Source organism: Oryctolagus cuniculus, chromosome 17 (assembly GCF_051225735.1).
Source record: "Oryctolagus cuniculus isolate XC-2025 breed Fujian yellow rabbit chromosome 17, ASM5122573v1, whole genome shotgun sequence".
Classification (NCBI taxonomy): domain Eukaryota; kingdom Metazoa; phylum Chordata; class Mammalia; order Lagomorpha; family Leporidae; genus Oryctolagus; species Oryctolagus cuniculus.
In genome coordinates, this window is record NC_142883.1 from 52,609,696 (window position 1) to 52,623,075 (window position 13,380).

Genomic DNA, 13,380 nt, shown 5'->3' on the forward strand with positions numbered 1-13,380 from the left:
CCTCCTCTGTGTTTTCCGCGTAGTTTCCAGTTCCAACCTCAGTCTCCGCTCTGCTCCTTACTTACCTGGCTGCCCCGGGCTTGGGCCATGGAGAGCAGGACTGGGGATGGAAGACAGAAGGGAAGGGACAGTGGGCGTGGACGCCGACATAAAGGCAGGCCCCTGGCTCGGGGACACACGGGGATTTAATAACCACTTTATTCCATGCACTAGGGACTCGGGAAGCGACTGGGACTGGGCCGGGGACGGAGAGGGTACAATCCTAGACGCCAGGGGGTGGGGGTGGGGGCTCAGGGAAAAGGACAGGAAGCAGGGAAATATATATTTATATAGATACTCTAATATAGACCACATCTCACCCGCGCGCTGCGCCCGCGCGCCCCGCCGCCCTCCCCAACACCTCCTCGCCCGGACGCCCGGGTCCCTCTGCTGCCCTCGGGCTGGAGTCTCTACCCTGCCCCCAGCCCTCGCTCCCACCCCAGCCCCCACAGCTCAGGGCCAAGGTCTCCAGAAAGCGGGCGGCGGGAGCGGCGGGGCCTTGGGCGCCCCGTCTTGTCTGTGCGGCGGCGGCAGCAGTCCGGTGAGGGGCGCCGGCGCGCCGGAATCCCCGGCGCGGGGCGAGCGGCGGGCTGGGGACCATGTGCAGCGCGGGCTAGGGGGGCCCTGGTGCACTGGGGGGCGCTGGTGCAGCGCGGGGCCGAAGGCCGGTGCGGCGGGGTCCAGCGGTGGGCGCGGCGCCGGAGGCCTCGGATCCACCGGCTCGGGCCGGGGCGGTTTGGGGCGCAGGTAGCCGTGCAGCGCGGAGCAGAGCTGGGCGCGGGCGGCCGGGCTGGCGTCGTGCGCGAAGGCCGCCAAGCGGAGCAGGCACTCGCGGAAGCCGGACAGGTAGCAGCTGGCGAGCGCCTCGGCGTCCTGGCCTGGGGACCGGGGAACCCCTGGAGCCGCGGCGGCGGGCAGGGCAGGGGCCCAGCGGGGGTGAGGCAAGGGTCGGGGCGCAGGGGTACAGAGGCCGGACAGGCGCACAGACGGAGCCAGAAAGCCAGATGGACGGACAGAGGGAGAAGATGAGAGACACAGAGACAGACACGCGCGGGTGTTAGTAACCTCGCCTCGCAGCACAGCCTGCCACTCCCCAAGCCCACCGTCCACCGCAGGGCCCGCCCCGTCTCCCCGGCCCGGGCCTCTGGGGGTTCCCCCCCACCCTCCGACGCCGCCCCACCCCCGCGCTGTACCCGGGGGCTCCACCCGGCTGCGCTCCCTCAAGTAGCCCACGGCGAACTCCAGGATCTCCGCCTTCTCCAGCTTCGGGTTCCGGAGGTTCTACAGGCGGGAGGGGAGGGCGCAGAGACAAGACAGGGGTGGGGAGAGAGGGGGGAAGTGGCAGGGGGAAGAAGGGGGGCGGGGGCTGGGGGGTGCCCCCGGAACGCGAGGCCGAGCGCGGCGTGGAGACGGCCGAGAGTGGCCCTGGCCTGCCCTGAGACGAAACCGGCCCGCCCGAGGGGCAGGCAACCGACGCCGCCGCGTGCGCTAGGACGGGGGCCTGAAAACGGCCGCCCAGGGAGTGAAACCCGCCGGCCAAGCGGACGCTGGCTGATCTGGGGGGTGGGGGTGGGGGCGTGGAGGAGGCCGCGGGGACAGTCGGAGACCCAGAGGGTGAAACGGACCGGCCCTGGGAGCGACATTCGCAGAGCCGGACGTGACACTCACAGGCCCGAGGGGCAGCGGAGATCTCGTTCTAAGAGCGAGAAGCGGTCTGGGATGGGATTCCCAGGGCGGGGCTCGGGTGGCCAAGGCGCCAGCAGCCCCCACCCCCACCCGCACCGCCGGGGGAAGCCCTGGGCCCCGGGAGCAGGGCGCGGGGGCCGGCGCAGAGACTGACCTGGTCCCGGGTCCGCTCCAGCAGCAGCAGCCTCAGTTCTTCCAGGCTGCGGTTGATGCGGTCCCGGCGCCGCTTCTCCACCAGCGGCTTCAGCATCTGCGAGAGCGGGAGAGGGAGCGCGGGCCGACAGGGCCGAGACTCAGCGCGGCCCGCGGACGCCCGGCCCCCGCGCCAGGAGAATCCCGCTTCCGCCCCTTCCCCCGGACCCGGGCTAGTCTGGAACCGGGCCCGGTGTACCCCTCTCTGCGCGCCCTCCCCACGCGCCTCGATCCGTGTGCCTAGCTCTCTCCCCCCCTCTCTCCTCCTGTCTCGTCCCCCCTCCTCCTTTCCCTCCACCTCTCGGTCTCTGTGGAGAACTTTGGGGACCCTCTTTGCACCCATAGGCACATGGGCCGCCCGGTGCCAGGCTCAGAACTGGCGGCGTCCAGCGTGGCCGGGCTTCCCTCTCCCCCTCGGAGCCCGCTAGGCCGTCACCCTTCCCCACGGCTTCCCCTAACACCTTGCACCGGGCCTCGGGCCCCCTCTCTGCAAGCCGGGTGCGACCAGGCCCAGCGCACAGCCAGAGCAGAGCAATCGCCCAGCAGCGTCTGCCCGCATCCCCACTCTCTTCCCTGGGCTCCTTCCCTCTCTTGCTTATTTTGCTCAAACTTCCGCCCCCTTCCCACGCCCTCCAGGCCCAAGGTGCCCACCCCAGCAACTAGCACACAAGCCCCTCAGACCTCTGCTGCCACTGCCCATGCTGGCCCTGCTCAGCCCCTGTTCCATCTTCAAACTTTGTAACCTCCTCTCCAGCTCCTGGCCTCGCCCCGTTGCGCTTCGCCCTTCCCAACCCTGCATCCGCCGCCCCCAGCCCCCTGACCCACGGTGTCAGGGCCCTGGTGCGCTGGCCGGACCAATGCCCTTTGCTCCTTGCCCTCCCGCTTCTCACCTTGGGGCTGTCCCTATTCTCAGCTCGATCCCGGGTGACCATCGCTCCTCCGGACCCTGGTGTGGACCGGGTCTCTGCTCTCCCTGAGCCTTATATCCCGCCGCCCGGGGAAGGAGGGCTAGGACCCAGCCCCGCCCCTTGGGCACCCGGACCCCGCCCAGCTAGGACCCCGGCACGAGGCTCCCGGAAAGGCGAGGAGTGAAAGGGGGAGGGGAAGGAAAGGAATTGACCCTGGGAGTGTGGGAAGCGAGGGGCGAATGGGGGCCGTCTGCTTTAATAGGCCCATAAGGCTGTATAATGGGGTGGGAGCAGCTGACACGGGGAGGCTTCCCCGGGGAGAGGGAGTTGAAGTGATTGGGGACAGAACAGACACAGAGATGAGATGCAACTTTTGTCCTAAAATCACAGCACGCAGTGCCCAACGGTGACATAAGCTCCCCGCAAGCCCCAAGCCCGCAAGCCTACACCTTCCTCCAAATGCACCTCTTACCAGGACAGTGTGCCTGCCTGATGGGTGCCCCTGATTCGAGTGGGGCTCTGCCTGGAGGGACCTGGGGTGCGGTCCTACCCAAGTCCTTTATGCTCAGCCGCCTACATCTATCTGGGTGCACACGACTTTTGCTGGCCTAGGCCTGGACCCCCTCGTGCAGCAAAGTAGCTGTTCAAGAAGCAAAGTGAAGCAGGGGCTCCGGGGAGGGGAGGGGAGGAAGGGGAAAGCCTCCCACCCAACAGATTTGGTACAAAGTAATTAGAGGAGGCTCCCGAGTGCAGCAGGTGAGCCCCGTGTACAGGTGTGCCTGTGTTGTGGAGGGCCCCGTGACTGTAGGGGACAGACAGCGGGCACTTGTCCTACAGGGACAAGAAAGGGACACACAAAAGGGTTACTGCCCCTCTCAAACCGAGAGCATGACTCTCTGCAGAATGATATCCTTAGGACAAATGCCACACGGCTGGCGAGGGTAGGGGCAGACAGGGTCGCACACCGAGGTGGGAGACAGCCGTGGAGTCAGAGACCAGAGGGGCTTCCTCCAAGCCCTTCCAGCGCCCCCTCCCCACTCCGGCCACTCGGCCCTGGCTTGCTAAAGCCCCAGCCCAGCGCAGGCGCAGGGCGGGGGGGCAGACCTTGAGGAAGGGGCTTCCATTTGGGATCAGGGCCCCCAGCACATCCCACCTCCCCCCCTACCGCAGCCAAATGGGAGCGCAGATGTGTGGCCCCGACAGCCCCCGCCGCCCCCCTCCTTGGGAACCTGCGCTCGGGCTGAGTTTTTCTCACCTGCACGCGAGGCTTGGGGCCCGGGGCTGTTCGCACCCGGGTGTGGGGCCGCCCCTGGCCATATGGGGTGGCTTTATGGCCCGGTGGCCGGATCCGGCGCTCCACCCACGTCAGCCATCCGGGGCTGTTCCTTGCCCGAGCCCCTGGTCTGCGCCTTCAGTGTGGTCACTTCCGACTCAACCTCCTCAAAGGTCAGGGAGTACTGTCAGGTCTTCTCTATCACTTGCATTGGTGGTTCAGTGGTAGAATTCTCGCCTGCCACGCGGGAGGCCCGGGTTCGATTCCCGGCCAATGCACTTCTAGCTTTTTCCTTATCCTTTCTCTTCCTCTTATCTCCAAAGACGAGAGTCTAAATTTAATGACTTTCCAAGAAGCACCTTTGTTCAAACATTCCCAGTATAACTCTTTGGCTCAATGGCGGAGTTTAGTTCCAAACCCTAGGTCTAGGCCGTGATTCTGCACGGCTGATTGGCAGACAGACCCTCCCAGCCTGGGGGTCCTACAGCCTCCTCGCCCCTCCCTCTGTCCCCGGCCCGCACCTCTCCCGGGCGTGACCCTGAGAAAGGACGCGGCGCTCGGATCCCCGCCCCGGGGGTCCCCGGAGCCCTCCGCAGGGGAGGGGGAGCTCGCCCTGCCCCACACTCTCCACCCCTGCTGCTTTTTTCCACGGCTCTTCCTTTCTGGTTTTCCAAGCGCACTTCATTTTCCCGAGTCCGTGAGTCTCGGTCGTTCCCGTCCGGCCTCCCTCCACGTCTCTTGTCTCCGCTTCTCTCGCGTCCCCCCCGAGTCTCGTGGCGCCACCTCCTCTGTCGCCCCATCCCTGACTCGGGGTATCCCCGTGCTCCGCGTCTGCATCTCATCTGCGCTCTCGAGTCGCTGAGCTCGCTCGTCCCGGCTCCGTCTCGTCGTCTCTCCAGGGCTCTCTGCGCTCCCACGCTCCTGCAGTCCATGGGAAGCTCGCTCTCTCACACCTCCCGGTCCCCGACACCTCTGCGCCCCGCCCCTTCCCGCCGCTTTGATCCCGCACGCGTCGCGCCTGCAGGCGGGCGGGCGGGCGCGCGGCCACCTGCCGCGGCCTCCGTAGGCTGGAGCGGACGGCGCCCCGGCCGCCCTCCGCGCGCTCTTTGCCGGCCCCCGTAGCCCGTCTCTGGTCCGCCGAGCCCGCGTCTGGGTCTTTGCCGCAGGTGGCAGCAGCGCCTGGCACCGCCGTGACAGCGGCCCCCCCAGAAGGAAATGGCCAAACAATGGGGCGTCTTTATGTCTGTGTGACCAGCTGCTGGCGCATTTATTCACCCCGCCCATGGGCGCATTTATGGAATATTGCTGGGCATGGATCGTTCAGAGTGCGTCTGGGCTCCCCCGAGGCTCACAGGAGAGTGAGAGAGACAGGAAAAAAAAAAAAAAAAGTGAGAGAAGACACAAACGGACTTAAGTTCATTTCAGACGGTTGCAAGGCTGTGGGGACAGAACACGCGCGCAGGCGCACACACACGGGGCCGGGGCACCGACCTGAGCCTGATACCCAGAGAAGGCGTTCGTAAGGAGAGGATGTTTGAAAAGGAGGAGCAAGTGCAAGGGCCCTGGGGTAGGGAAGAGTTTTGCTGGTGGGAAGGAGAGAGAGGCCAGCGACCGTGTGGTGGAGAATGTGCAGAGGTCTCGTGGGAGCCCAGCACCCTGGTCCTTGGATGCGCTGAGGACCTGGGGTTGTAGTCTATGTGCAATGCCAGCCAGAGGGAGGATTCTCACCCAGAAAGTTTGTCTTCTGAGTTGTGTTTTTTTTTTTAACTTTTATTTAATGAATATAAATTTCCAAAGTACAGAATATGCATTACAATGGCTTCCCCCCATAACGTCCCTCCAACCCGCAACCCTCCCCTTATCCACTCCCTCTCCCCTTCCATTCACATCAAGATTCATTTTCGATTCTCTTTATCTGAGTTGTGTTTTTTAAACATCACCTCAGCTGCCACGTAGAGAAGGGAAGCACAGGGTTCCTTCGAGGAGCTGGAGCCGTCTCCTAGGAGGGATTTGTGGAATGTCGGTCATCCGGCGGGCAGTGTGCCTGGGCTTCCTAGGAAGTGGTGGCGCTGTAGAGGAAGTAGGAGCGGGTGACTGGCAGGCCCTTTGCCCAAGTAACTGGGTGGTGGTGCCGGTTCCCGAGACGGGAAACACTGCCAGGTTTCATGCCATGAAACATGCTGATGGTATGTGAGAGTGCATGTATACATGTGTATGTATGTGTGTACATGAGTGTGTGAGTGTAAGAGGGCATGCATGTATGTGTGTGTGCTTGTGTATGTATGTGCATGAGTGCGTGTGTGAGAGTGCATGTGTTTGTGAGTGTGTGTGTGTATGTATATGAGTGTGTGAGAGTGCATGTGTGCACGTGTGTGCTGGGGAAATCGCCGAGATCCCCTTACACACCCCAGTGGGGGTTTCAGGTAGCCTGGACATGTAAGAGCTTGGGGGATAAGAGCCCAGGGGTAGGTACTGGGCTGATTGGCAGACAGACAGCTTTTAATGCTGTGTGCCTGGGGTCCAAGGGCGAGCAGGTGCCAAGGGAGAGGCTGAGCCGGGCTCCCCAATCGTCAAAGGGTCAGTGGAAGAGGAGGAATTGGCAAAAGGGTCTAGAATGCCAGGGAGGCAGGGAAAACCAAGGTGTTGGATATTCTGGACACCGAGAGAGGTCTATACCAGAGCCTGAGGGGTGACCGCAGAGCGTGGCGACCATTGTTAACATCCATGCCTTGTGTGTTCCCAAATGGCGAGAGGGGTAGATCTTCAATATCTTCACCGCACACAAGACGATGTGAGGGGGACGCCCCTTGGCTGGATTTGATCAGCCAGGATCAAATGCCACATCGTACCCCCACAAATGTATGCACTCATTATCCTTAAAACAAAACAAGTTATATTAATGATAAAAGTAAACAAATAAATACATTTTTTAAAAGAGCAGTCAGCGGGACCTAAGCAGCTGGGAGGTCAAATCAGGCAAAGGCTGAGAAGCAACCATCAAGTTCAATGTTCCGGAAGTCACAGAGGCCCGGGGAAGAATCACTTCTGTACTGACCGCTAAGCGGGCCTGACCGGCGGGGTGGGGATGGGGGGGTGGGGTGGGAATCACTGTGAAGGCAGGTACAGGGCTCGCTCCAGCTCGGCTGGCTCGGGAGCGACTGCCAGAAGCAGCAGCAGCCGATGAGGGCTGTCAGAGGATACCTGATGCTGATGGGAACCAAGATCAAGGCCAATGCCAGGCGGAGAAAGCCCTCCGTAGCAAGGAAGCCTCTGTCCCCGGTGCAAGGTGCGGGGTTGGGGCATTGGGTCACCTGGGCTGCAGGAAGGGTGAGGCAGGCTTGCTCTCCGGCTTGCTATCCCTTCTAGGATAACTGGGTCAGGCTCACTGTCACAGGAGAGAGAGCTGCAGGTGGTTAGAAGAGAAAGAAGGTGTGAAATGTTCATTTTGAAAAGTGGGGAAGCCCACCTTTGAGGCTGGGAGAATGCAGGCTTTCTCAGGTTTTTCCAGGCCAGCTGAGTGCACTCTGAGTGGGAGGACTGAGAATTTCCAGCGCAGAGACCCAGTCAGAGCGCCCTGGGGAGGGCCTGGTAGCGTGCACATGCCTGTGTGAAATGTGCAGACGTCAGAGGCTATTTGAACGGCAGGTGGTGGGGAAGAGGAGGCTCCGAGCTCCCCTGAGCTCCCCTGTCTCTCGGCTACTCTCCCCCCCACTGGGTGCTGGGGTGGCTGAGGGCATTTGGGGTGACTGGGATGGAGAAGGAGAGCTGGAGAGAGAGTTTTCAGTTTCCCAGGATAAGTTTTGGTGATATATGGTCACTTTCACTTACTGTTAAGTAAGCCTGGCTTGGGCAGCTGCAGGGCCAGAGGGCACATAGGCCGAAACAGCTCCTAGCAGTGGTAAGAGAGAAGCAAGATTTCAAAGGCATGCGGCCATCGGCTGTGACACGCCTTGCAGACAGGTGCACGCAGCCAATCCATACCAATCACTGCTTTTGCACTGACATCGGTGGGCTTTTTATTTTTTTATTTATTTATTTTTTTTGACAGGCAGAGTGGACAGTGAGAGAGAGAGACAGAGACAGAGAGAAAGGTCTTCCTTTTGCCGTTGGTTCACCCTCCAATGGCCGCCGCGGCCAGCGCACTGCGGCCGGCGCACTGCGCTGATCCGATGGCAGGAGCCAGGAGCCAGGTGCTTTTCCTGGTCTCCCATGGGGTGCAGGGCCCAAGCACTTGGGCCATCCTCCACTGCACTCCCTGGCCACAGCAGAGAGCTGGCCTGGAAGAGGGGCAACCAGGACAGAATCCGGCGCTCCGACTGGGGCTAGAACCTGGTGTGCCGGTGCCGCTAGGCGGAGGATTAGCCTAGTGAGCCGCGGCGCCGGCCCGGTGGGCTTTTTAAATGGGTAAGTTGTGTTCTTATTACTAAGTATCACTCATATCTAATTTTGTTCTTTTTCCTCCAAAAGTTCTTCCCCTCAAGTTATATATGTCTCAGCACCCTCCCCCCGCCCAGTCTGAGCAGCCTGGGTGACTTTCTCCCTCTCATGGTTCTTGTGTGGATGTCCCCACCCACACCCTGCGCATCTCTTCAGAGATCACGCCTCGGCGACCGTGTGGGCATCTGTGGCTGTGGCCTGAGCCTGCAGCTCTTTCCTGACTGCCTTCGCAACAGGGGGTCACGCTGGGGCTCTAAGGGAGGGGAGCTCGCTTCCCCCACACTGGAGGCAGGGGGCAGGAAAGGACCTGGGAAGGCACAGCTGGCCGAGTGTCCCAGCTTCCCCTCCCTGCTGTGACCGCGCCCCCAGGCCTGGGTTCCGGGGCTCAGCTCCTCCCTCTTCTGTGCTTCAAAGGGAAGCCTGGCTTCCTGGGAACCCCCCCCACACACACACACCGGGTGCTGGGTAGGAGGAGTTCCTGCATGGTTGGGTCCTGGGGGTGGGGGTGGTGTAAGCCCACAAAGCAAACCCTCCTGGCCCTGTCTCCCCAGCGTGCCTTGGGTGTGAAAGCTAAGAAAAGGAGACAGGGCGGCACAGAGCCCCAGAAAACAGGCCTTCAGAAGCAGGTCCTGGCAGAGGCCAAAATCCTGCAACCCCAGCCCCTCCCCAACCCCCTTCATTGTCCAGCACCAGCACGGTGGACGCCAAGCTCCGCCCAGTGCGGCCTTGTGGGGTAGGCAGTGCCCAGCTCACAAAACCCATTTATTCGTCAGGTGGTAACAGAGGCTGTGGAACGCAGAGCAGAGAAGGGGAGTGGATAAGAGCTGTCAGGTTGCAGGGGTGACGGGGAGGGGCTCACAGGTGAGCTTTAAGAGGTGAAGGGCAGGCTCCAAGCAGGGGAAGGTTCTAGCAAACAGCCTGGCTCAGCCCCTGGTACGGGGCGTAGCTAGTGCAGGCACTGCAGAGGGTGAGAGCAGAGACCGAGGGAGGAGGCAGTTCCTGGAGAACCTTCTAGATCATCGTAAGGACTATACAGGGACTCATCTCCGAGTGAGGTGAGATGCTCTGAAGGCTCCCCACTCCTTTTTTTCTTTCTTTCTTTTCTTTTTTTTTTTTTTTTTTTTTTTTTGGTTTCATTCTGTTTTGGGAACTTCTGATTTTTATACAATTTCAAACTTCCAGAAAAGTTACAAGAACAGCACCAGGAACACTCCCAGGTGCATGAACGGCTCACATCAGCTCCACTCGCTTGACCATTTCTCTCCAAGTGTTAAAAGCTATGAAAGATTTGTTTTCTGAACCATTTGGGAATAACATGGAAATATGGGGCCCTTCCACCCCTAGCTACTCTGGGTGTATTTCCTAAGAACAAGGACATCCATAGCCTAATGATGACAATTACCAAAGTCAGGCCCTGAAGATTAAGATCCGGTGTTTTTAAGCCGATCGTTCCCATTCTCATCTCCTCCGTGTCCCAGTGATGTTCTCCGCCTTTCTCCTTTGTCCAAGATCACACACATCCCAAGCGGGCTTCCTTTCAGTCTGACTCAGCCTGGCCTTGACAATCTCAAAGAGCTCAGGAAGTGTTCTGCGGCTCCTCTTTCCCTTTGTTGGCCTGGAGCTTCTTGGTGATTAGATGCCAATCCTTCAGGCTGCGGCAGGGAGATCAGCTCAAAAGGGCGCTGTGTGCACCCTGCATCGCACCAGAAGATGCACACCGGTTAGATTTGCCCCGCTTATTTCTCCATGTAAAGTTACTTTCCTTTGTCGGTAGCAGGGATTTTCTGGGCAGAGCTGAGACTGGTTAGCACTCACACTTTATCAGAAGCTCGTCCACGCTTTAGAATCCCCTGTTCATTTATTTCTACCTCCAGCACTGCCTCTGTTTATTACTTGGCTACTACAACAGAGCATTCCTATCCCAACTTGATTTATTTGTTCGCTGGTATAAATTGGATTTGCATTTTATTCCATGTAATACCTCCTAGTCATTATTTATTTGAACAGCGAAATTGCCCCAGATTTAGCCACGGGAGTCTCTTTGGCTACAGCCTCTTGCTGCTGTGTGTTTTTGATAAATATTCAATGTTTTCTGAGCGCTTCTTTGCTTTCTAATGGAATAGTGTTCCAAGATCATCTCGCAATTCCCCACTCCCAGTCCTGGAATTGGTCTTATCTCCAAGGAGCTCTGGTTCTCTTAGTAGAGAGTGGTATTTAGTCACCAAGGTCTGGGTGCTTGGGTGTGCTCATTGCTTACTGACACATCATCACTCAGTGTTCAGAGCTAGGAAGTCTGTACAGTGTGTATATATGCACTTGTTTCTATATCTATACCCAGTAAAAACCATGAATCCAGGGCAAGCACGTAACCTCGCAGTCACGATGCCACTTGGGATGCCTGCCTCCCATATAGAGTGCTTGGGTGGGAGTCCTGGCTCCACTTCCTATTCCAGCTTCCTGCTAATGCACACCAAGTGCTTGGGTCCCCGCCGCCCATGGGGGAGACCCAGATTGAGTTCCTGGTTCCTGGCTTTGGCCTGGCCCAGCTCCAGCTGTTGCAGGCATTTGGAGAGTGAACCAGTTGACAGGAGCACGCTCTCTGTCTGTTCATCTCCCTGTATGTATCTCCCTGTATTCTTAATAAAAATTAAGAATAAAAATTAAAAAAAAAACACACACACACCCAGGAATCCATGAGCCCTCACTGGAAGATTTTGAAGAGAGGAATAACAGAATCTGGTATAAGCTGTTAGAAGAAGAGTGGAAGCCAGGCAATAATTGTAGGGGTTTTTCAGTAATGTCAGTGAGAGATGAAGATGGCTTGGGCCAGAGTGCAGGGAAGAGAGTGGCAAATTGTCATTGGAGTCAAGGTGGCATGTGAATGAGTGAAGAGCATCAGGGATGATTCCGAGGGTTGTCAGTGTAACCAGCTGCAGGGATGGCATCTCCACTTACCGAGGCGGCAGGTTTGGGGGAGCAGATGAGGAGTCTGGTTTGCAAGTGCTCGGGTCAGGTTGTGATCCACAGTGGCTGTCCGAGTAGAGAGGGCACGCGGGCAGTGGGTGGAAGCACTTGTCACCCAGGAATTACTGCTGCAGCTGGAGATGAACATTTGGGCTGCATAGAAGCCTTGAGGCTGGAGAGCACCTTGAGGCTGGTGGGGCAAAGGGAGAAGAGGTTATTACAATATTACAGCTCCAGAGGCTGAGGAAGCGGCCCGGGAACCCGCTGATGAGGCGCTGGAGTCAAGGGAGCTGCAGACACTAAGAGAAAGGAGCATTTCTAGGAGCGGAGAGGGGCCTCTGTGCCAGCTGCAACTCAGCGGTGACCAGTGCACTCGGCAACGCCACAGTCATTTGGTGACCCTGACCATGGGGTGGGGGTCAGGAGAATCCATTTTCTGTGGCTACAACCGAATGCCACAGACTAATGTACAAAGGATAGAAATTTATTTAGCTCACAGTTCTGGAAGCTGCGAAGTCCACGATCAGGCAACTTGACATCTGCTCATCCTAGGGTGACCTTTCTTGCTGCCTTAGAACCTGGTGCAAGGTGTCACTTGCCAAGACAGCCGTGAACTTGGCGGAGGGGGGCGGTTCACAGTCAAACCGTAGCCAGCAGCTGGTGTTGTCTCGCTTGTTCTAAACAGTGTGTCTGGGCTGGTGGGAATATCCCGGTAGACAAGGGAAGCGGGGTGACACCCTGGAGCGTCCCACAGGGTCTGGGAAAGCTAGCAGGTGTGGGGTTGGCCTTGGTCCGGGGTAACCGAGGGAAAGGCACGAGAATGTGAGAACAACTCGAGAAAGGAGGCAGGTGGATGAGAAACTCGCTGGGACAGGAAGCAAAGATGTCAAAGGTGTGCTGCTCTGCAGGGCGAGCAGTCGCTCTGGAGAGCAAGAGGCTGAAGGGGATTAGGTAAAGGTCCTGGGAACGCCCAGCAAACCACCTGACCCCGGCACTGAATCGGTTTTCGCAGGTGGGCAGGAGCCCAAAGCTCGCAAGAGGGCGCTCGCAGGTTGCTCCCGGGGGGGCTGGGTCCCCGCGATTTTCCGAATGCCGTTGTTGCATCTCCAAGGCAAGCGAGGACTCGAAAACAAACGGTGTCCTCCTCCCGAGTTACCAAAACTACCACCGCTGTGAGCAGGATTCGAACCTGCGCGGGGAGACCCCATTGGATTTCGAGTCCAACGCCTTAACCACTCGGCCATCACAGCCGCGTGCGGCTGGGGCCCTGCGCAAGTATAGCTGCCTATCAACGCGCCCGCCTCCCGCCGGCCCCGCCCCGCGGCCCGCCGGCGCCTGTGCGCGTGCGCATGCCGATGGCTGGGGCGCCGCGTTTCCGGGTTTCCCTCCGGTCGCCGAGCGGCGGGACGACCCCACCAAAATGAGAACAAGTCTGGGTCTCTCCTCCCGGGCCTTCGAGGGCGAAGTGAGACTTTGCACGAGAACGGGAGGCCGGTTGGGCTTGGTAAGAAGAAGAATCGTTGGAAGGGCCGCGTCGAGACGCGATGTGTGCGTGGCAATAAGAAACCACCCTCGGCTGCTGAGGCACCGCTGGGATTCGAACCCAGGATCTCCTGTTTACTAGACAGGCGCTTTAACCAGCTAAGCCACGGCGCCGGCGGGAAGGCGGGCCTGTCTCGCGGCACATCAGCTGTTTTGAGACACCATCGACGAGGCTGCGGAGAGGCCCGGCGCCGCGTCCTTCCACCCCCGGCTCGCCCCTGCCCCTCGGGGTCCGGGCTGGAGGTCAACGTCCCGCCCAGTTTTTCCCCATGGGTGCAGGACAACGGGTGCCCGTAGCACCTAGGCTGACGCTGCCCGAGGGCCTCCCCTACCCCACCC

The 13,380-nt window shown here is 59.6% G+C and overlaps 1 protein-coding gene and 3 non-coding genes across 4 annotated transcripts; 1 reads left to right on the forward strand and 3 right to left on the reverse strand.

Moving 5' to 3' along the window:
* Window positions 1-182: 182 nt before the first annotated feature.
* Window positions 183-3,978, reverse strand: HES7 (hes family bHLH transcription factor 7). The gene is made up of 4 exons (XM_089318333.1): window positions 2,808-3,978; window positions 1,880-1,975; window positions 1,233-1,320; window positions 183-935 (listed from the first exon to the last, which is right to left on the reverse strand). Exons 1-4 carry the CDS (start codon window positions 2,847-2,849, stop codon window positions 493-495), a joined length of 669 nt encoding a protein of 222 aa, XP_089174459.1. The 5' UTR covers window positions 2,850-3,978; the 3' UTR covers window positions 183-492.
* A 327-nt stretch (window positions 3,979-4,305) lies between these two features.
* On the forward strand, window positions 4,306-4,376 carry TRNAG-GCC (transfer RNA glycine (anticodon GCC)). The gene has a single exon. It is a non-coding gene; the product is annotated as a tRNA-Gly (tRNA).
* An 8,291-nt stretch (window positions 4,377-12,667) lies between these two features.
* On the reverse strand, window positions 12,668-12,749 carry TRNAS-CGA (transfer RNA serine (anticodon CGA)). The gene has a single exon. It is a non-coding gene; the product is annotated as a tRNA-Ser (tRNA).
* Window positions 12,750-13,081: 332 nt separating this feature from the next.
* TRNAT-AGU (transfer RNA threonine (anticodon AGU)) lies at window positions 13,082-13,155 on the reverse strand. The gene has a single exon. It is a non-coding gene; the product is annotated as a tRNA-Thr (tRNA).
* Window positions 13,156-13,380: the final 225 nt, after the last annotated feature.

Bases quoted from the DNA above. Each gene is read 5' to 3' on its own strand.
- HES7 (XM_089318333.1), bottom strand. From the start codon at position 2,849: ATGGTCACCCGGGATCGAGCTGAGAATAGGGACAGCCCCAAG. The intron at 1,321-1,879 runs GTCAGTCTCTGC...TCCCGCCTGTAG, and splicing joins TGGAGCGGACCCGGGACCAG to AACCTCCGGAACCCGAAGCT. The intron at 936-1,232 runs GTACAGCGCGGG...CCGCGGCTCCAG, and splicing joins CAGCCGGGTGGAGCCCCCGG to GGGTTCCCCGGTCCCCAGGC.